We start from the raw sequence: 22,703 nt of genomic DNA, 5'->3' as shown, positions 1-22,703 counted from the left end.
GAAAAATTTACCATTACCATAATCAAATTTATTACAATTCTCACAATTCAACCTGATTTTCAAATCAAAACATATCGAATTTGAATTCTTCACTCGCCGAATCCTCTTCCTCTTCGTCTTCAGAGTTCCTTTGTTTTATTTTCAATTCTAAATCTGAAGTTGTTGTTTGAGGGTGTGAACTGAAAATTATAATAATAATCTGTATTAAATCCTGTATGGCGTATGTTTAACAGCGAAACGAGGTGAATACCAGCAGTTCTTATTTTAGACATTTTTTTATCATTCTCAATTAGGTTTTCCACCCAAAGACATAACTTTCAAAAATTAAAAGCCGTACACTGAAAACCAATTCACAAAATACACTATATAATTGATTTTTATTCCCGGTAAAATAAATACAAATCAAAGGTAATTAAGTTCTCTTGTAATAGGAAATAAAACGATGATACCTATGAAGTAAGACTTGTTATGGCAGTATCTATCGATTCCATCAACCATTCCAGAAAAAAAAAAGATCGCTAACATATCTTCATAATAACAATGGTATTATATAAATTAGATGGAGTGGTGACTAATAAAATTTTTCCGCTATAAGTATATATATTTAAAACAAAATAAGCTGGAAGAAGTTGGAATAGAAATATTGGAACTAGCAGAAAACTTGAATCAGTTTGAACAGAGGTTGTTGTTATCGAACAAATTTAAAACACAAAGTGTTTCTTTTTGGGTATCTTGATTTGCCTTTACATATCTAATTTGTACCTTTCTAGATACTTCCAAGAATGGCTGAAATCATCTCTGCCAGTTATCCAGAAGAACGGAATTCCGAAGATAATTGCCGAACTTGTTTTTGAGCGCTCTTTCCCCGAACAGACCGAGCGCAATATCATTTTTGACGATGCCTGTATTTTCCGTATTTTAAACCGGGAATGGTCCCAAATGATAAGATTCGACTCACTGATGATAATAATAATAATAATATTTATTGATCCTGTGGATTGTGACATAACAATATATAGGACAAGTCAATTACAAGGAAAAAAAGGCTCAAAAAAATAAACTAAAAAAAATTACATAACAAAAACAGCCATCCTAGCTCTAATGTAACTCATTATCATTGAGAAACTCTTGAACACAATAGTAAATTGTTGGCAACACAACAGTATTGCGTGTAAGATTTTTTACGTAGAAATAATATTGTTTATATCTTGAGATTGTTATAAGGTTGGGATTTGCTTGCCGCATTTCGTGTATCCATCGGCGTGACATCTGTTCTACACATAGATCGGATCATCCTTGGGGAGTATAGTTTTCCATACACTGCACGATTTGTAGATTATTGGTCGTTTTCCTCTGCATGTTACCTTTGTAATTTATAACCTTATTGAACCTAGACCTTCCTGTATGTGTTATAAAGTAAAGTCTCCCTGGTCGGTCTCAGTGGAGTGAAGCTTGTGTCCTTTGTAAATTATCCATAAAATAAGACCAAAAATCTCAAATTGGGAAACTAATAAACGTTAATAAGTTGATAATGCCAAACGAGGAACAGGTATCACTGAAACAACTTCTGGAGGAAATACGAGATACGAGAAAAGAGGTCAAGAACTGCATTTCAGCAACGGAAACTAGGTTATTGTTAGAAATACAACATCTAAAAAATAAAAATGTGGCATTAGAGGAAGAAAACAATTGTTTGAAGGAAAAGCTAGAAAGAACGGAACGTTGGTGTAGAAAAAATAACATAGTAATCTTTGGATTAAGGAGGGAGTCTGACTTAACGGCAGACTTTCTTTGCCGAGAGTTGAATCGCTTATTGAATGTGTGTATTGACGCGTCACAAATTAGTGATTTTTATACTTTGGGCAAAGGTGAAAACAGTCCAGTGAAGGTAGAATTCTGCTCATATCAAAATAAAAAGCTCATCTTCGAACACGTCAAAAGTCTGAAGGGCACAGATGTATCAGTTTCGAACGATTTGACGGTACAACAACGCCAGGAGATAAATAAATTGAAAGCATATTTAGTGAAGGCCAGAGCAAATTCAACGGAAAAATCATTCATAAGAGGAAACCGACTGTTTGTTGGTCAAAGAACGTACACTCTGGAGGAACTGGAGGGTCCAGAGGAGGAAACCAAATCGAACAGTGCTCCAAATACACCTACAATAACTAGCAATATTATCTTTGAGAAAGATGAATCGAACACTAACGAACTGAAATCAGAGTCGGGACTATCGAACAAATTGAAAAACGGCGGGGATAAAAAATTTTCTACGCCACATTTATCTACACACAGAAAAATATTTACTAATAGGAAGAAATCCCCAACAAAGGATAATTTGATTGGTATGAAACTGCGACACAGGTCTACAACAGACAAGAACAATTAAATATCCGGAAGCTATTCTTTTTTGTTTGTTTTTCCATAGATAAATTCTGTTAATATTAAAAAAGAAGGGAAAAAAATGATGCAGGGAAGGGGGTAGGGTTTTTTTTTTTTTTTTTGGAGAACAATGGATCCCTATATAAGGGACTATGAGATAAATACCCATGAAACTTCATATTTAAGTAAATTCATCGACCTAAAAAGTTATAATTTGTCGCATCATCTCAAATTTTTACAAATCAACATAAGAAGTATAGAAAAGAATATAGACGAACTAAAAATTCATTTGAAGAATATGGAAGAAGAATTTCATGTCATAGTTCTCACTGAAACATTTAAGATGAGCGATCCGCAGATATTTGGCATGGTCGGTTATTCAACAATCTACAACGAAGGGATATACAATAGAAACGACGGAGTCATTGTATTTGTACGAGAGGATTTGCAGTTTGACTACTCAATTATAGCATTTGGCGACATCAAGGCAGTTGAAGTAAACATGAAGACAGAAGAAAATTCCATAAAGTTAACATGTATATACCGTTCTCCGCATTCCTGTCCTAGTGTTTTCAACATAAACCTTTATAAATACTTAGAAAGAACTGAAAGAGCCGATTATCATATCCTAACAGGCGATTTAAATATTAATATTTTGGCAAATAATGATTTCATAGCTGAATATTTAAACATAGTGGACTCTTTTGGGTTTGTCTCGTACATTAATAAATCCACTAGACCATCAAGTGGAACATGCTTAGACCACTTCTTTGTGAAGTCAAAGAACCCTCTTCAGGCTGATGAAGTCAAGTCATTCATTGTAATCACTGATCATTACCCAATTATATTGTGTCTTAAAGGTTCAGAACTACGAAATCAACAACAAAATGTGAAAACTAGAAAATCTATAGATTATGATGCATTAAAAACGGACTTGGAGAAAATTGACTGGTACAGTTCAGAGAACACTCTAGATGTTGATAAGTTTGCGACGGAACTGTTCACAAAAATTTATAAATATATTAACAAAAACACTGTAACAGTAAGAATAAATACTAAGAAAACTGGTAAGAAGGGGTGGATTACGACCGGACTTCTCAAATCTATAAACCGAAAGAATGAATTATATCTAAGGACCACAAAATACCCAAATAATCAAGAACTCAAACTGGAGTATATCGCTTATAGAAACCAGTTACACAGACTTATAAGAACAGCGAAAAAGAGACATTTACAAGATTACATGCACAAAACTAAATCATCTACGAAAGCACTGTGGAACTTTGTGAGTGATATATGCAACCAGTCAAAGTCTGAAACGGATATATCGCACATAGAGGTGGGAGGTCGTCAAGTAACAGAAAGGGAGGACGTTGCTGAGGCATTCAATGAGTATTTTAGTGGAATTGGAAAAGAATATGCAGATAAAATAAGGGAACCTAAGGAATTTGAGGAGCATGAGAATTTTCTGGAGGAAACCATTTTTCTTTATCCCACAGACTCAACCGAAGTGAAAAAAGTGATAAGCGACCTTAAAGAGGGAAAAGCTCCGGGTATTGATGGGATAAGATCTACTACTCTTAAACAAATTAAGGACCAAGTATCAGAACCCATCGCATATTTGATCAATCTCTGCTTCGAACAAGGGTCATTTCCAAAAATATTCAAAACAGCTATAATAAAACCCCTTCATAAAGCTGGAAGTCGAACCAATATTCAAAACTATAGACCCATCTCTCTCATTTCAAACTTTGGTAAAATTATTGAAAAAATCATTAAAACACGGATGACGCAGTTTCTAGAAAAACATGAAATTATCGCAGAAAGTCAACATGGGTTCAGAAAAGGCAAATCAACAAGGGATGCCATATTCGAGTTGACAGATGGGATCTATAAGTTGTTGGATCAAAAGAGGGCCGCATTATGCATATTTATTGACCTGGCAAAGGCATTTGATACTGTCTCTCATGAAAAGCTGCTCAGAAAATTGTACGTGTGTGGGTTTCGAGGTAAATCATACGACCTGTTTGAGAGTTATTTAAAAAACAGGAAGCAAATAGTAGAAATAGAAGGGTATCAAAGCAAATCTAGGTCTGTGACATTTGGAGTACCCCAGGGCACCGTTCTCGGACCTGTCCTCTTCTTGGTGTACATGAACAGCCTTTTGTTGATGCGACAGAATGGAAAAATCATCAGTTTTGCGGATGATACTGCGATCCTCTACACGAACGGCACTTGGAAGGGGCTAAAGCGGATGGTAGAGGTGGAGTTTAAAAAAATTAAAAACTGGTTCAAATACAATAAACTGACACTTAACATAGAGAAAACAAAGTACATTACGTTCGTGTCTTACAGATCTGGCGCTCCCAATTTTGGATGTCTGCGAGTTGATGAGGAAACTTGTATACCGGAAGCAACGGAGATCAAATACTTGGGTATTACCATTGATCAAAATCTGAGATGGGATAAACATATCAACAACGTTGTTAAGAAACTAAGAGGCCTATTGTATAAATTCAGATATCTAAAAAAATATCTAGACATTCCCCACTTACGACAACTATACTTTTCGCTGGTGCAGTCTCAGTTAACATATGGTATAATAGGATGGGGAGGCGCGTATGACACCCACATGAATAAAGTCGAAACTCTGCAGAAGTGGATTTTGAAAATTATGTATGGTAAACCACTGATCTTCCCAAGCAATGAGATCTATCAATTATCAGGAATGCTGGAACCTTATCAATTATTCACAATGGAAATTCTTACAAACATTTTCAGCGGAAAGCTTCCTGTTAATTTGAGGAACCATCCCTATTCAACAAGAGAAAAGACGTCACAGTTTGAGAGTTCCATAGCCTCTAAAAGAGTTGGCCAGCGAAGTGGTGCATACTTGGCTCCACGGATATATGCAACATTACCAGAGAACATCAGAAAAATAAAGAATTTTAGTACTTTCAAGAAGCAGACAAAGCAGTGGATATTCGAGACAGGCAGAGAAGTCAATTTCAGAATAATAAATAGCTCATAGACGAGGTAGTGAAAAATGATGGAAATGGAAGAGACATAACACCGGATGTGACAGACATTACTCCCGACAGTGACACTTTACTCCCGATCAAGACGTTTAACCTGGCAATGAAGATTATTTAAGAAATTTAGAATGATTTTTGTTTTAGGTTGTAGGATTAGTACTAAGTTGAATCATCACGAACAGACATAATATGTCTCTGTGATTATTGTTTATTCAAAACCTAAGGTCGAATAAATTATTTTATTTTTATTATTTTTTAACACTTTTTTATTAATAAATTTCTTATAGTATGTTTAAAGACAATTTTATTCTGCAGTTGCTTAATTGAATTAGGTAACTTATTATATAATACAATACCCATATAGGCAGGGTCATGTTCAAATATGCTCAATCTATGACTAGGTATAGAAAGACTCACTGATGATGAGTTAGCGATCGGAAAAACCTGGAAACTCGACTTCTATAAATATTAACCTTTGAATTTTGGTTTTCCTGATTATTCCAAAACTACACGGATTCGATGGAGATGAAATTTTTCAATTAGATAATGGCGAATAGAAAGTTGAATAATATCGGAGAAAAACTCGATGTGCCAGTGGCAACTGGATCCGATTCAGTGTATAATTTTGGGACACAAAATCTCAAAATTTTTCATAATTATAATGGTTTTATATCAATTAGATGACTACTTAAATTTTTCGCAAGAATTAATCATAGTTACTACAAAAATTGCGAAATGAGGTACGTACATTTCAAACCAGTGATCCAATACTTTTTTGCTGCCAGTTATATTTCTCATTTCTCGGATGGACGAGTTGAGAGCTACCTGAAATTAAATATTTTTCAATAAATTGTATACATTTTGATCGACTTATACTTAGAGTGTTATTAAAATTTTTAAATAAATTATTAGTAGAAAAAATTGGTCAGTTAGTAGAAAGTCCATCAGTGGACATACAATAAATACGTTCGGTAACATTAGAAGTGTTACAACCAGAAGGAATGATTTGCCCTTAAAAAAATTATTCTTACACCAAATACAGGGTGATTCACAGCGATGGCATATTAGACGTTTATGGAAAACCTGATCACAATTTTGTGCTGAAAATTTGCATGTTGGGTTTTGAGACATTGATCTTTCTCCCTAAAATATTTTCAGATCTCTACAACTTACGGTTATTCCGGAAACATACTAATTCTTCTTTATTTCAAATGGCACACTCAGTATATGATTGCGTCATTAGATAGCTTTTTTGATGACAATTTCAGCTATATGCCATACCTTGGGTAAAAACTCAGCGGTTCATGAGTTAATGGAATTCTTATGAAAAAAAAGGTGGCGATGACGACTCACATTTTTTTGAATAATTCTGCAGAAAAAGTTTTTTTCGAAAAAGCTTTTATCATTTTCGATTCTGCAAATACGTAGTATTATGAACCTGTTCGCGGTTTGGACGAAAAATGTACAGGGTGTTTTTCAGAAGATCATGAACTTGGACAACTCAAATTCATCAAAACAAAAGATTTTCAAATTAGAACCTATATTTTTTATTATTTCAGTCTATTCTACTTATAAAAAGAGTGGTTACTTAAGCAATGGAGTATTTTGAGAGTTATCAAAAAAGAACTTTCAATGAGGAAAAGCCGCAATTTCTAACTGTGTGGAGTAGTCTGTGACTTCCGGAAAACACAGAAAGAAAAATTCGATGTTTCCATAACTAAATTTTACATTTCATAAATTATAAATAACAGTCTAATAATAATACATATTTAGAGAGTCGAAAATAAAAAGGTTTTTTCGAAACAAATTTTTTCTGAAGAAGTATTCGAAAAAATGTGATTCTCCGTCGCCACCATTTTTTTTACCCAGGGTATGGGATATCGCTGAAATTGTGATAAAAAAAGCTAGCTAATGATGCAATAATATACTGGGTGCGCCATTCGAAATAAGGAAGTAGTAGTATGTTTCCGGTATACCCGGAAGTTGATTAGAAAACATTTTGAGGAGAAAGAACCATAAGATGCAAATTTTCAGCACAAAATTATTATTACTTTCCATAAACGTCTAATAGGCTATCGCGGTAAATCACCCTGTATAATTGTAGGCTTGGTTAATCGATCGTCTAGAGGTATGATTCGATTACCTGGCCTTTCGTCTTTTTATCCGTGACTTTGTTGGATTTGTAATAATTAAACTCTTTTGAATTATTTACATCTATTTACAAAGTCACAATTATACAGTACAAACTCAGTATTGAGAAGATCTTAATTACGTCTTAATTACAAGTTTCTCACTACGGTACTGAATTTCGTCTTTAACTCTAGTTCAATTACTCGAAACGTCTTCGTTGTACTTCAAGTTTTCGGTCGTCTCGTCTTTGATTTGTTCGCGACTCGTCTTAATCTAGTCCGCGAACCGTCTTTACGTCGTACGTCTTAAGTTGACCGACCGAACTTGTTCTGTCTCCAGTCTTAGACTTAAGTTAAACTGTACCGTCTGTACCCGTCTTCGGTTTAATTTCAACTGTGTTCTCTGCCGATTGGAACTACCCTCTCTCGAATATAGACCTCCCTTTTCTCGGTTTTGACCACACCCTTAGGGGAAGGTACCATCTCCTAGTCCAATAAGTGCTTTTGCCGTACCGCCTCCAAAGATCTTCGCGGATTCGTGGAAATCGAATATTCTAGAAGGACTAAAACCTGAGAAAAAGATGTAACACATCTGGCATAACCGTCTTGTTCTGGAACTTTCCCAACCCCATAAATCTCTTAAGTTTTACAACCGACATGACACATTCTTCGACCAGGCGCGGATCCAGGGGGAGGGGGGAACTGGGGGAACGTTCCCCCCTAAATGGCCCGGGCACCTCTTAAATTTTGCCGGCCTTCTAGAATTTGACATACTAAGGCTCAAATAATCACTATTTTTCTATGAATGCAGTTCTTAAATATTTTTGCCAATGGTGTTTTTATTGGGAGCTACTCAATTTATCATTCTCCAAAATTCCAGTATCTTTTGGCTTTTGAGTATCTAAAAGTTCCCCCCCCAAAAGTGGGGCCTGGATCCGCGCCTGTCTTCGACACCCCGAAGAATAACACATCCTTTTTACATTATGTACAATAACAATTCGTTCCCTGTAAATTCATTGAATTTGTCATGCCCTTCGCACTTGAAGAGACTAATAGGTCTCCAAGCATCCGGTTGACCATCTCAATTATTTACAGGGAACAATAAACTGGATCCTACATAATGTAATGGTATCTAATATAACCTTTGCTCTCTATACGACGACTTGCTTTTCTACAACAGTTGTCATTAGTGTTTAAGACCATTTCCAACCCAAAATTCGAAAAATACCTATACATCCTGACGAAATGATAGAGCGATCTGTTGCAAGAAAAAGACCACTAAAAAATTTTATGAAATCCATATTGTCAGCTCGAGTTGAGGAAATTATTCCTTCTGCATGTACCTAACATCTCTAATTTCTCTGACTATATTATAAAATTAATTCTTACATCCTGCAGATGACTCCTCCGAGACCATATCTTGATATTTTTCTGCAATTCGTAGACTTTACCCTTGATTCTCACATACTCCATAACCTCAGGAACCTCAAAAATTTAAATTTTAAAGGAACGTACAACATGAAAACAAAATATTCTTTACTTTATATTCTTCTATCATCTGCCTTATGTTTTCGTAGTGCACCTTCACTCTATCGAGTTGCTCTTCAGCCTTTTCCGTTTCTCTTTCCAAATCCTCAATTTTATTCCTCGTCTCATCTATATCCCTCTGTATTTTCTGCATTTCACTGATCTGCTTCATGAGAAATTTCTTTTGATTGGTCAGAATCAAGTTTGCCCCTCCTGGAAAAAATTGAGACAGGACAGTTCGAAGCTTTTTATGTTTGTGATGTGGTGATTCTTTACTATGCCGAGAGATGGCACCGCAAACTGCGCAATACTTGGAGGGTGTACATGGCAGGGACCACGGAGTGGCCATACTGTCGACTCTATCAATGGTTCCGAGATGGAACACCGCAATCCCCAAAAGACTTCAACTTACTCAAATCTGTTTACACAAGTAAGATGTTTTTTTTTCAGAAATTCTGCTTGGATTTTCTGATGTTCTGTTGGCGACATGACCTTCATGAAATTTTGGAACTCCACGCCACTGGATTAAATTTGAACCTAGCCCGATCTTGTTACGAAAATACTATAGACATTTTTTTTAAATATTTGGAATGAATTGACCTGGCTGCAGGACTAATACTGTCGATGGCCTATTGGCCTTTTGTCAATAAATTGCGTTTGTTGTTGTTGTTGTAGGATGAATTTTCTATGGTTCCAGTGGTGGGATCAATATGAAATTTTGCATCAAGCTTGAAATTGCTATTTTACATCTACAACCCAAATTTAAACTGGGTTGAATGTGCAGTTGTCACTGAAATATTCATTAGTTTTTTTCGATATTCCACTTGAATTTACTATTTTTCTGATGACGTTAAAAAAATTGTTTTCCAAGTTTGAAACTGTTATTTTTTATTTGCACGCAAAATCTCAAAATTTTCAACTGATCGAATCTATTGCCACTGGAATATTGTGTTTTTCACCGATATTCTTCTCGAATTTTCTCTGGATCCGGTAACGCGATCAACATAAAATTTTGCATAAAGACTGAAATTGCTATTCAACATTTGAATGATGGAAATTTTGTTAAGTATTTTTATGTACAGGGTGGGCAAATTTCGATGTTTTAGCACTACAACTTTTAAACCAGAGGAGATAGACAAAATCTGATACCCCATTCTCGGTCTATTTCCTGAGAAACTAACAAGGGTAGTATTCATTTTTAGCCATCTTCTTCTGTTTTCGAGTTATAAGCGAAAATTGGAAAAATGACGATATCGAAAAACATTTATATCTCCGCTAATACTGATGATAGAGCTCTGGAATTGAAACATTATACAGGCACTTTTTGACGTAGAATCCAGTGGCGTGCTCGTCTTTTCAAAAGGGTTTTTAATTACGAAGCTATAACCCAAAGTTATGTTTTTTCATATGGGAACACTAGATTTCTGTGCCATTTTTTGAAAGATTAATTTTTCCTGATTTCAAAAATATATAACATCGTATGGTTTGTATTGAAATAACTAACAGAAAATGGTTAAACCTTATCGGTTGAGACCATTTCCGGCTCGAAAAATACAGACATCATAAAATAATGCTATTGGGCCCTGTTCGGGGAAAGAGCGCTCAAAAACAGGTAAGTGTTGCATACAGATTTTACCGTTCATTCGTTTCAAATCGATCAGTTGAAGAGTTCTCAAGTCGATCTCTTTCAAAAAATGGTTATTTTCTATCTGGAGTTTTTCGAAATCGACTGCATGCAAGCTTTCTCCCAATTCCCTCTTCTCCTTGAGAGTTTGCTTCAATTTTTTCAAATGCGCTGTAAGCGTGCTTTGCCTCAGTCTGTATTTCTGGATAACTGCCAGAGATGATTTCAGCCATTCTTGCACGTATCTAGAAAAGTGAAAATTAGGTTTATAAACGCAAATCATGATACCCAAGAAGAAACACTGGTGAAAAATCACATAGAGATCAATCCATCTGTTGAATATAATTATTAATTTATTATTTTGGAGTCTATGGTTGTCACCTTATGAACTTTTCCGCGGGTATCCTTTGCGTTAATGGATCAACTCCTTCGATAACAACAGTCTGTTCAAACTGATTTAAGTCATCTGCTGTTTCCGATAATTCTATTCCGACTTCTTCCAGCTCCGCCTTCAATATGCATTTTTTTTTATGCGAATCCTTATAAAACTTATTCAAACCCTTTTGCAATTCTTCCATTTCTTTCATGACCATATCGCTCTTCTGTGTTAAATTTATTCTGAAAAAAAAATCCTTGAATGGATGAGGCTTTAAAATATTAAATCTTGCACATTTATGTGATTGCCTAGACCAAACTTTATAGAGTTAGTGGAAAGAAGAAAAAAAATGCTGTGTTAATGTGCACAGAGGAGCAAGGACGCCTGACATATAACCACAGAATAGAGAGGTATTACAGAAGCGACACTCTTTGACATTTCCTTTGTTCTCGATGTAACCAATTTTGGTGACCTTGAAGAACTCTCAGAAGGCTGGTAGTTCTACATGACCACAGAATAGTAAATATTTATATTGAAACTTCTCAATTCTATGACATGGCGGTCCATTTGAAATTACATTTGTATGATTACTGTATGATATTTGGGACATGACTGCGTATTGAATAGAAGTAGTAATTCTATTTCAAAATATTTTTCAGCCTAAATTTGTATTTCATTTCAGAATTTGAATTAATGGTGAGTTTCCGACTTTTATTATCTTACTTGAATTTCCTGAAATACAATAAAATCGCTTTTATAGAATACATTAATAATAATAAATAATAATTTTATATATATATCGTACTAATTAAGTAACCACTGATTCAATTTTATCATTTCAAATGAAAAAGTATTCAATCATCTCATGGAAAAAATATCTTTCCTCAATTGATTGTCTTTCCGTAAAGGAATTGTATGTTATAATTAGTATGAATGCAACCTTTCCTGTACCTGAAACACGTGGAAAGATGTAAACATAACTACTGACAATATGGCGGTTGGGTACCATGAAAAAGGGAGAGTGTCGCTTCTGTAATACCTCTCTATTCTGTGATATAACCTCACTCTTCAGTTGATTTGATTTCAGCTGTTTATCAAAATAATTGAAATTTCAAATGGATAGAACTCTGTTTATCGATGGTTACTTGGTAGATCTGATAGACGACGAGTGGAGAAACGATAAATTACCCACAGAAGATATAGAGGTTCCTGCTCACGAATTAGCTGACCCTGAAGCTGACACAGCTGATTCTCACACTAGTTTGAAAGAGCAGGAACAAAGGTGGTCTGATGTCAATTTAAATGCGCTCACTGAACGTGTCTAACTCTTCTAATATGGAATTACCTTCTGTTGGTGCTCATTGTTGTCAAGAAAACTGCAATGCACTCGATTTTCTTCCTTATGTTTGTACTTGTTGCAAAACATTCTGCCTAGAACACTTTACTGCTCATAGTGTAGATTGCCAAATTGGGGATAATGTTGTTTCTGAATTGAAAAAAATTGAAAATTTCCTTACATGTTCAGAAGAGGGGTGTCATGAAAGAAGTATCATACCGTTAGTATGCCAAAACTGCAGTAAACATTTCTGTGTCAAACATCGGCATATTGGTGAATGTGTTAAAAAGACAGAGGATGAATACAAAGCAGCAAGGGAAATACTAGCTATTCCTACTAACCAATTCAATGCAGCAAAGGCTAACTCTGATAGAGAAGTATGTCTACATTCATATCAAATAACTGTATTCTGTTCAGTTCTCTAATCTGAAGTTTTTCTTACAGATAAACAAAAAAATTGAGAATGCTATGAAAAACGATAATAAACGAAAATTAGCGCTGAAAGTACAATTGATGCGTCTGAAATCCAAGGCCGTTGGACTCCAATCAATACCACCTACAGAAAGAGTTTATTTCAATATTCTCTTACCTTCAAAATCAGAGAAAGCTGTTTATGTTTCTAATGTTTGGACCATAGGAAGGACCATCGATTATATTGCAGAAATATGTCACTTGAAAAACAATAATAATAAAAGTGGTGAGCTCAAACTAAGACTATTCAAAACAGATAAAAATATTTTATCTCATGTCATGTCAGATAGTATTAAAAATTTGATAGACAGTCAGGTTATCCTAGATGGAGAGAGTATTATAATTGAATATGTGAGCGATAATTGTGTTGTTTTAAATTGAATTTTCTCAATAAAATAGCTCTCTATTCTGAATTTTCACTTGAAATCTATTTGTACCTTGGTCCTTTATCTATGATAGAATTTGTTCCAGTGACAGAACTTTCTATTTTGGTAGCTGATGTATAGGATTTCACTGAGTAGGTATCTGCCAATGTAGTTCTCCTAACCACCTCAGTGCCTTGCATCTTTATTGCATTTTCTATCGTCATAGCCATTCCTTAAAAGGAAAATATAAAATTCAGTTTTCTAAAAGATTAGACGAAACAACAGTGAATAGAACAATTTTAGTGATGACGTTAGAGAATCACTCAATAAAAATTATACGCAATGTTGGATTGACTGGCTCTTGGCAAATATCATGAGAAATGACCTAATATATCTGTAACATCAGATCCAGATAGGTTGAAATATAAATTACATATTATATAAAATAATCACTCCAATTTTATTCATCCCGATTTGCAGAGGTTCTAGATGTGCCTTATTTTTTATTCATCAAAATAATATCTACCTTCAAGTAACTGGGGATCATTAAAATTCAAATATCGCTCAAACATATCATTTTCAGTTGTCATGTGCTTGTATTCTGCTTGCAATTCGTGGACAACCCTAGCGAGTTCTTCGTTTGGTAAATCTAAAAAAGGAAGAAAGCATTTTTTCCTTTTATACACCTACTTTTTCAAATGTTTACCATCCAACGGATTTTTCTTGATCACCGGCTCCTCCACCATCGGATACATTTCTTGATCTTCTTCTTCAGATTCTGTGCTGCTACTAGAACTAGTATCTGATGTAGCAGTTGTTATCGAAGGATCATTTCCAATAGTGGATTCTTTCTCAGCTGAATTAGCTACAGAAGCCACTTCCGATGGTGGTTCTTTTTTAGAATCATCAGTAACATCTATCGATTCTTTGGTAGATGCAACCGAGCTCGATTCATCTGGATTGGGTTCTGCCATTTTTCACAGATTCTAAAAAAAAAATTATGAACTGTCATCAAATTTTGAACTATGATCACTACACTACCATTAATTAGGAATAAAAATTATTTCTTAATAAAACTGAAAATTTTCCGAGCTTTTGAGCGCTCGTGATTCTCTAGCAAATTGCTCACTTCACATTAACACGATACCGATATCCGATTGCGAATGAAAAAAATTGGTGAATTTTCGTTTTTCGCAATAAAATTGATGATATGGTATCCCTACAAAGCTCTGATGTATTTTAAAAATATTCGTTAAACAAATTCTACAAAAAATCTAATTAGAACAGAGGCGAAACTCTAATTTTGTGAAAATTGAAAATAATTTAAGACCCGTGAACTTAAAGAACCTTCTTCTAACGAGAGTTGGGACTATTATAATATTCCTAACTTCTACTGATAATCCAATCGTTCTGGCAATACCGCACTTTTTTTATACCTCTTCTGGCAAATATTGACAGATCACGTAGGTGTTTCCACTTTCAGTTTTAGTTATCCTGTTCACGTTCGATATAATAGACATAAATCATTGATATTATTTACATCCATATTTGTATTTTTTTCGCATGTCTAGATGTTTTGGCATTTCAAGAGGAAAATTTCCAATTTTTTTTTTCATTCCTTCATGACAGGAAATAATAGATAAACCAAATGTGTTTGCCAACATAAAAGTGTCAATTTAGCGAAGATTACAAATGAAATTCATAGTGATTCATAGCATTTATTCAATCACCTATTCTCTTATTTCAACTAACAAATCAGCACTTGTAACTATCAGTGAATTTGAAACGGCATGGTTTATGTATAACAAGGGGCTTTGGCTTATCTACCGCTATGATATTTCTTGCTGATCTAGATGTACCCAACTGACAATATTCTGTACAGTACATGCCAGGCGCTGCAAGGTTCTGCCAAGCTGATGCTCCAGTTAAAGCCTCAGGAAATTCTTCACCAGGAGCCTGGATATAAGGCGCCAGATTAGATTTAGAGTTGATTTGATAGTTTGAAGAGTATTCCGATGTGATTCCTCTGAAATACGTTAAGAGATCAGATATATAGATGCTAAATAACAGAAAAATGTTGTTAAAACTCTTTGTTACGAGAATGAATTTAATTCACATGTGCTGCTTGTGCTGGAAATGTATAGAGTGAAGCGCCATCTAACGAACGAAAACCTCAATTACTCAGAATATTAAATACAACAAACAATACAAAAAAAAACCCTCATGGAAGCGTATACTTACAAATAGTTGAATAGTATGTGTTTTCAACAAAAGTGTTACTCACGAATGAGGAACCCTCTGCACCAACTTCGGTAGATTTCTGTTTGGAAATTGGTGCTTGAAAGGAATGTGATCTATAATAGTCTTATTTCCACTTGCAGGAGGTAAGACTTCATTGAATCCCTACAGAATTATAGGAATAAGTGAAAGATTATTGGGTGTTTTGCGAAAAAGTTATTGTTTGTCAATCTATCATGAGTAGCAGAAGTATGAAATAAAATCCTGCAAATAACAAACTTAAACATTACTTTTTACGTTGGCGTAAAAAGTGTTTGTTCAGAAAATAACTTTACACTTTGAATTGCACGAAATAAAAATTGTCGAGCATGTGAAATAAAAAAGAAGAATCTGTCAACTTTTCTGTGTCCCTTCTGGACATACCTACTCTTAGAACATTAATAATCTATCTATCTATATTTTGAGTACCTACTAGATGGCCGATGCACTTATGATGTATCTCTCTCTTTATCAATAGACTTATTTAGCGATATCCTGTTTGGCAACACGAACTCGCCAATCGTTTCTGAATGATTCTCAAATTGAACTGGTAAAACAATATCTATTGCCGTCCCGAGGCTTTCCTGTTTGCTTAAGCAAAAAAAAGGTGGTTCAAAGTTCACATTCGATCTTTAATGCTGAGATCTACGGAACTACATCAGTCAGAGAAATAGGATGGCTCATTTTCCAGTTTTGGGAAAGGGAACAAACTGAAAATAGTAGATATGTTGAACATCAAGGAAGTCCAAGAAATGGTTTTGAGCTACAATGCTTCAAAGTTCAAATTCGATTCCTAATGCTGAGATCTCCGGAATAACAGCAGTCAGAGAAAATGGATGGCACATTTTCCAGCCCTTGGGAAAGAAAAGAAATTGAAAATCGTGTGTTGAACATCAAGGAAGTCCATGGTTTTGAGCGATCATAAATTGAAGTTGCGCGAGATAGCGTTTGGAGTTACCAGAAGGTAGTGTATTCACTATTTTGCGTGAACATTTGTCTATGAGGAAGGTTTACTCGAAATGGGTATCGCGGTTTTTGCGTCGATATATACTACACTCCTGAATCAAAGACAGCGTCAGCTGAGTGGAAAGCCGCCCAAAGCATCTAAAATCTCAAAAATCAGCTGGCAATTGAAAATAAACGTCCCTAAATACAAAAAAAAAACATTCTTTTTCACCAAGACAATGTTTCATGACAAAAATCTATTATAACCATGGCCAAATTGAACGAATTGCGATTCCAACTGCTTGATCAACCCGTTTATTCTCCAGATTTGACCTCCCGTGATTATAATCTTTGCTGAGGATAAAGCCTATTTCGAGAACAAAGACGAATCTTTCTACTGAAAAGTTTGAGGAACGTCAAACCACATTAATCACTCTTGAAGGTGACTATATTAACGAATAAAGTTGATTCTTCAAGAAAAAATATGTTTTTACTGGTGAGGCCTGCGACTTATTGAGTAGAAAGTTACTATAGGATCCAAAAAGTATTCAGATTTTAGCAAGAACTTGCTTCACCTCCTCACGGTCTTCCTTACAGAGCTCTGCTGTCTCAGAAAGCACATAATGATAATAGTGTCAGAAACTGACGAGGGCAGATTTTGTGGGGAGATGAAAGAAACTCCTGCTCACTTGACCTCGATATATATATATATATATATATATATATATATATATATATATATATATATATATATATATATATATTCTTTTGAGAAAGAGCAATACAAAAAATTAATTTCAAACAATCAAGCATATGTGTCGATGAATCTCAGTATTAGCAGAGGAAATGTAACGGGGCATCATACATTTCAACGTATGATACAAGAGAACAGATAAAAACCTCAGCAAAAACTCTGTCTCCCCGTATCGGTGTAGTGACTGGTTTGTGTAAACGTTTACAGAATAAGCTGACATAATTTATATTGAAGGACTTCCTCTTCAACCAAAACAAAATTTCCTTTATCCTCGATATTGTAGGCCAACATAAAAATTCTTTCAAAGAGAAACTTGAAGAAGTGAGGATGTAATCTGCTTGAAGCCATCCCAGAAATGCAACTGTAAGAGGAGCAGTAGATAGTGCAGTGGTTAGAAAAGCTCTGATAGGGGCCACAATAGACCGTAAGGTGGCGCTGCAAGGTAGCCCATTAACAGAGTTCGATACCGAGAGTGATGTATTGTGAAGGGTTGATTTTTTAGCAGCAAATTATGGGGATTGTGTGGTTGAAGGAAATGACAAAGCTGATGAACTTGCAAAAAGTGCATCAAGGTTAACACCTGCTGGACCTGAGCCTTTCTGTGGGCTAGGAAAAGACCAATATAAAGCTGCGGTCCAGCTATGGGAGTTGAACAACAGGATAATCCACAGGACTAACACTCCTAGACTTGTTCAGGCAAAGAAATTCGTGACGATTTCACCTACCTACGCCAAAAAGCTCTTGAAGCTGTCACGAGCCGAGCTTCGGGTGATGGTGGGACTGCTGACGGGGCACTGTCGGTACAAACCTTAGAATATAGATAGATGTTCTAAGGTACAAACATCATTTGTACCGTTGGGTAAGGCTTACCGAACCAAAACGACCCCAGTTCAAATAATAATAATAATAGGTATGTCAAGGAGTAGTGTTCTGTTACTTTCTGAACTGACTTGATACAATAAATATTCCTCAAAAAAAAAAAAAAATACAAGTTTAATTTGATACCGGCCATTTTCCATTGGTGTTGTAGTAAGTGGGAAAATCTTTCTTGGCATCCTTGCGTTGATTTTTACTGAACTGGATGTGCATGCATTTGTTTGTCGTCATGTAAGGATCCAACCATTTCCAGAAACCAGGATTTTCAGGTCTTACTGGCGGTTGCTCGTCCCTTCCAAGTCCTTGAACCTGTTTGCAGACTGTGGTGAAAAGAGGACGCTTGGAGATGAACAGAACAGTGTTTACGTACAGGACAAATGGCCGAAATTGCTGGTGCTATAACTTCCCTAGCATCTAGGTTTGCATAGTTGATCCTGAAATTGTCTTTCATCTCTGATATTTTCGGTGTTATTGGCCTTGGTGGATGGGCGAACATCTACGAGAAAATCAATAAAGGTTAAGGAATTTGAGGGTTTATTGTATATACTAGTGGCGTCGCTAAAGGGGGACCAGGGAGAGCCAAACCCCCCCTAAATGTTTGCTTTTAACCGAAGAGACCTCTGTTTCCATTCCAATGTAACACGGTTTATGTTCGAATGCACGATAATAATTTTACTATTAAAAATGTGGAATTTGTTGAATAAAATCTATTCATTCGAAGGATTCTGGATTTAAATGGAAAATTTTGGTCTTCTATATTTTCCTTGACTTTTAAATTTTGGTTACAATATTTTTGCAGTTATTACAATACTTCGATTCACGTGGGACTTGAGAAGTGTAGATACTCTTTGTGGAGAAACCTGTTAATTGACTTAAATATCTTATCTCAGTTGGTCCCTGAAGTGTATTTTGATTACGCTTCATCTATCAAATTTATGAACACATGCTCACTCAAAAATTACTTTATATCACCCTTCTTTATTACTCTAAGATCGATCGAAAGCTGCACATCATAAAACAAAGATTGTCGTGCCAGACAATTTTTTTCATTTCTGATTATTTACCTAATTCCTTAATTTACTTGCACACCTTAGATACTTACGCTCTCTTCTATAGTTCTGGTATAATCTTTGTTTTTCCTTGGTGCCTTCCTATAACTATCGCATACTCTTGTTTGTGTGTACTTTGTTACGAAATCTTCCCTATTGATACTCTCATATGTAGAATTCTTCAGAGCGACATCTGTAAATCTCCAATCATCCCTTAAGTTGACCTTGACTCTCTGAAATGAAATTCTTATTAGATTGATTTATTATGTTCCTACAATAAATGTTTTGACTTCAACTAGGAAGGACAAAAGGGTAATTAGTTTGTTACTGTTTTGGCGAGCCATTCTCAGCCAATTTTTAAGGTGCGCCTTCTCTTAGAGGTTTGCGGTCCCTGGAATCGTGTTGCCAGAGGTCTCTGCTGACTTGGGAGTGCCGTAACACCATAAAGCAACTGGCCAGAGGAAATAAGGTGACTCTACTATGGGTACCAGGGCACTGTGGGGTTGAAGGAAATGAAAAAGCTGATGAACTTGCAAAAAGTGCATTAAGGTTAACACCTGCTGGACCTGAGCCTTTCTGTGGGCTAGGAAAAGACCAATATAAAGCTGCGGTCCAGCTATGGGAGTTGAACAGCAGGACAATCCACTGGACTAACACTCCTAGACTTGTTCAGGCAAAGAATTTCCTGACGATTTCACCTACCTACGCCAAAAAGCTCCTGAAGCTGTCGCGAGCCGAGCTTCGGGTGATGGTGGGACTGCTGACGGGGCACTGACGGTACAAACATCATTTGTACCGTATGGGAAAGTCAGCAGACGAGATTTTCAGTCTCTGTGGATCGGAAGCAGAAACAGCTGAACACTTGGTATGCAAGTGTCCGGAGCTGGCTGGCCTAAGAACCATTCACATGGGTAAGCCAGTCCTGGATACCAGAGAGGTAACGGCCAAGGCCCCTAAGGAGGTTGTGAGTTTTATTAACGTCATTGTCGACCTCCTTGGGTTTCTATGAATGAGCAGGGTAGAGAACAAAAGATCTGTATGGTCGCAGTTCCAGGAAGGCTTACCGAAGCAAAACGATCCCAGTTCAAATAATAATAATAATAGAGGTTTGCGGTAGGGCAACTCAATGGAACACTTTCCTATTGGCCAAAGCTGGCTGCTTCTTGGTGATTGCTTCCTTCAGATGGGGTTAATAGTTGAGCCGTAGAGTAGTAGCTCATAGCAGATAATTCTATGCCAATCCCACCAAACACACAGCAAAACTTTCATTACCGTTAATCCTAGCTTGGCCACCGTTTCCGCCAGCTCACCTCGTTTCGACCACGACCGTTTTTGCTTGATGTTGTCGTAAGTGATCCATATTTATCACCAGTCACCAACCGCTTCAAAAATGGATCGATTTTGTAGTGATTTGCAGATGGAAATTCGTTCAAAGAGGTTTTTTTTGCATCAACTCGTTTTGTACTCATACATCGAGCTTCTTCTTGAGGCAAACCTTAAGCGAATGGTTCCAAACGGTTTTTTGTGCAATCTATAGCTCTTGGGCAGTGCGTGGTGCATCTTTGACATCGAAATTACCGGAACGCAATCGACGAAACCCAAATATATTGAAATCGTGTAGCAAGTGGTTTCACAAAAAGCTAATTTAGATGTTTTTTGAACTCTTACTCCCTTAGAAAGAAAAAAATATTAAACTTTCAGTATATCCACATAAATGAGTATTGTGAAACAAATATATTCGGATCAAGTAATATACTCTTATCGTGAAGAATAGGTAGGTACTGCTGATATTGGTGAGGTAACTGGTTTTAGGTACTAATTTTGAATTTAATTAACTCACACAATCGAAGTCGTCTGGATTCGATGGCATTCCATCGTGAAAAGAGCTTGTTGTTGTCCTATAATCTGTACTTTTATTGGCCACTATTGGTACGCCATAATCGATATGATAACTTGAATTTCTGGTACATATCATTGGTTCGTTATTTTTCGACATAATTCATAGGAAAATAATATTTGTGTCGAATATTCACATAGATTTCTTTCGTTCTGATATTTCTGGGAAATTTGAGACGTTTTGTCGATTTCGTTGCTATGATATTTACGATTCAGTGTCAAACTGGAGAACGATCACTGAAAACCATAATGTTGGTTTTGAGTCTACCTCTACCAAAGTTATAGGGTATATTTTTTGAACAGCCCCTTTTTAGATACAACCCTGGCCAGAAAAGCAATTTTAATTGTTTTCTGAAAAAACAAAAACTGACTAGAATGATATTCAGGGGACATTTCGAGTGGAGGTGAATGTTTGCTGGTGTTTTTACCCTTTGCAATCATTGGCAAAGGGTAAAAATGGCACCCCTAAAATTTGTTTCACAAAAAAAGTTTAAGCTTATTCATTCTGATTCAAATAAGGCCTCTAGTAATTTCTTGCTGAAATTCATTAGAGCGAATATTTCAATTATACAGGGTGTTCCACCATTCACGCAACGATCTATTATACGATTAAGCGCTCATAATTTCGATGTTTTTTCGACACATCAGTATCATTAGGCTCCATTAGAACTACATTCTCAAACTGTTTGGAAATAACAGGGTTCTTCAAAAAAGTGGAAATGACCAAACATATTTTTTTTCTCATGGAACATCCAGTTTTTTATTGAATTTTCAGATTGCTTGTTATACATCAACCCAAGTTTCTTCAACATTTCATATGCTTAAACCATAGAGTAAAAAACATAGATAGAGGGAGTAGGTATACGCAATTTTTACATGTCCCCAAAATTGTTAGATTACGTTGTCGGATTGTGATATATTTTCAAATCCACAATTTTACTATATCATTATGAATGTATATTATATTGAATGAAATATATTTATTTGAGTAATTCCCGATTAAATATGCAAATTTGAATATTTGGAATCCGATATTTTTCGTAATTGTCGAATATAACGAGCGTTCATTTGAATTGATTGACTATGGTACATAAGAGGTGCGTTCTTTGTGGAAAAAATTCGCAAATTGAGTGAAATATCGTATCACTGATATGTTTTCATTTCCGCGCGCTTCATGTCAAATTTGATAGTTCATGTTGGGGACAAAATTTGCTTACTGAAAATGACATATTCTCCCTTTATCTATGTTTATTACCCAGAGGCTTAAACTTACCGTTTTTTCACAAATTGGAGGTTCTTTGGAAAAACCTAATAATGACTCCTGTTCAAAAAATCATTCAAATAAATTAATTAATTTTGCTGTCATTGCTGGTTTGTCCAAAGACTCTCCAATTTATGAGAAATCAAAATATAGCAAAAATATCAATAAATCAGTTTTAAACATATGAAACCTTGAACAAATTTGAGTGAATTATTCATTTATGTTCAATAAAAATAGGCTGTTCCATAAGAAAAAATATGTTTTTGGTCATTTCAACTTTTTTGGTGCACCCTGTGTATATCCAAACAATTTGAGAATGTAGTTCTAATGGAGTCTAATGATATTGTGTCGAAAAAAATGTTTCAGTGCTTAACCGTAATAGAGCTTCGCGTTAATGGTG

General features: G+C 35.5%; 3 protein-coding genes across 3 annotated transcripts; 1 reads left to right on the top strand and 2 right to left on the bottom strand.

Annotated features, from left to right (window-relative positions):
- Positions 1–13: 13 nt before the first annotated feature.
- On the bottom strand, positions 14–14,260 carry LOC123671294 (coiled-coil domain-containing protein 113-like). The gene is made up of 9 exons (XM_045605045.1): positions 13,952–14,260; positions 13,772–13,894; positions 13,318–13,477; positions 11,079–11,315; positions 10,710–10,942; positions 9,087–9,286; positions 8,936–9,031; positions 6,166–6,242; positions 14–179 (listed from the first exon to the last, which is right to left on the bottom strand). The coding sequence occupies exons 1-9, from the start codon at positions 14,217–14,219 to the stop codon at positions 65–67; spliced, it is 1,509 nt and encodes a 502-aa protein (XP_045461001.1). The 5' UTR covers positions 14,220–14,260; the 3' UTR covers positions 14–64.
- LOC123671298 (AN1-type zinc finger protein 1-like) lies at positions 12,127–13,293 on the top strand. Its single transcript, XM_045605048.1, has 2 exons — positions 12,127–12,786; positions 12,854–13,293. Exons 1-2 carry the CDS (start codon positions 12,376–12,378, stop codon positions 13,259–13,261), a joined length of 819 nt encoding a protein of 272 aa, XP_045461004.1. The 5' UTR covers positions 12,127–12,375; the 3' UTR covers positions 13,262–13,293.
- Positions 14,261–14,943: 683 nt separating the features above from the next.
- LOC123671289 lies at positions 14,944–21,239 on the bottom strand. The gene is made up of 6 exons (XM_045605038.1): positions 20,987–21,239; positions 19,200–19,379; positions 18,468–18,593; positions 18,227–18,406; positions 15,530–15,648; positions 14,944–15,271 (listed from the first exon to the last, which is right to left on the bottom strand). Exons 1-6 carry the CDS (start codon positions 21,140–21,142, stop codon positions 15,001–15,003), a joined length of 1,032 nt encoding a protein of 343 aa, XP_045460994.1. The 5' UTR covers positions 21,143–21,239; the 3' UTR covers positions 14,944–15,000.
- Positions 21,240–22,703: the final 1,464 nt, after the last annotated feature.

Source organism: Harmonia axyridis, chromosome 1 (genome assembly GCF_914767665.1).
Source record: "Harmonia axyridis chromosome 1, icHarAxyr1.1, whole genome shotgun sequence".
NCBI classification, from domain to species: Eukaryota; Metazoa; Arthropoda; class Insecta; order Coleoptera; family Coccinellidae; genus Harmonia; species Harmonia axyridis.
Note: the sequence above shows the minus strand (reverse complement) of the source record. Positions and strands in the feature narration are given on the sequence as shown.

Bases quoted from the DNA above. Each gene is read 5' to 3' on its own strand.
- LOC123671298 (XM_045605048.1), top strand. From the start codon at position 12,376: ATGCGCTCACTGAACGTGTCTAACTCTTCTAATATGGAATTACCTTCT. The intron at 12,787-12,853 runs GTATGTCTACAT...TTTTTCTTACAG, and splicing joins AGGCTAACTCTGATAGAGAA to ATAAACAAAAAAATTGAGAA.
- LOC123671289 (XM_045605038.1), bottom strand. From the start codon at position 21,142: ATGTCGAAAAATAACGAACCAATGATATGTACCAGAAATTCAAGTTAT. The intron at 19,380-20,986 runs GTGAGTTAATTA...ATTTCATTTCAG, and splicing joins ATCCAGACGACTTCGATTGT to AGAGTCAAGGTCAACTTAAG. The intron at 15,649-18,226 runs GTATCAAATTAA...ATAATTCTGTAG, and splicing joins ACACCAATGGAAAATGGCCG to GGATTCAATGAAGTCTTACC.
- LOC123671294 (XM_045605045.1), bottom strand. From the start codon at position 14,219: ATGGCAGAACCCAATCCAGATGAATCGAGCTCGGTTGCATCTACCAAA. The intron at 13,478-13,771 runs GTAGATATTATT...TTTCCTTTTAAG, and splicing joins TGATCCCCAGTTACTTGAAG to GAATGGCTATGACGATAGAA. The intron at 9,287-10,709 runs GTAAAATCTGTA...AATTTTTTCCAG, and splicing joins CGATTTGAAACGAATGAACG to GAGGGGCAAACTTGATTCTG.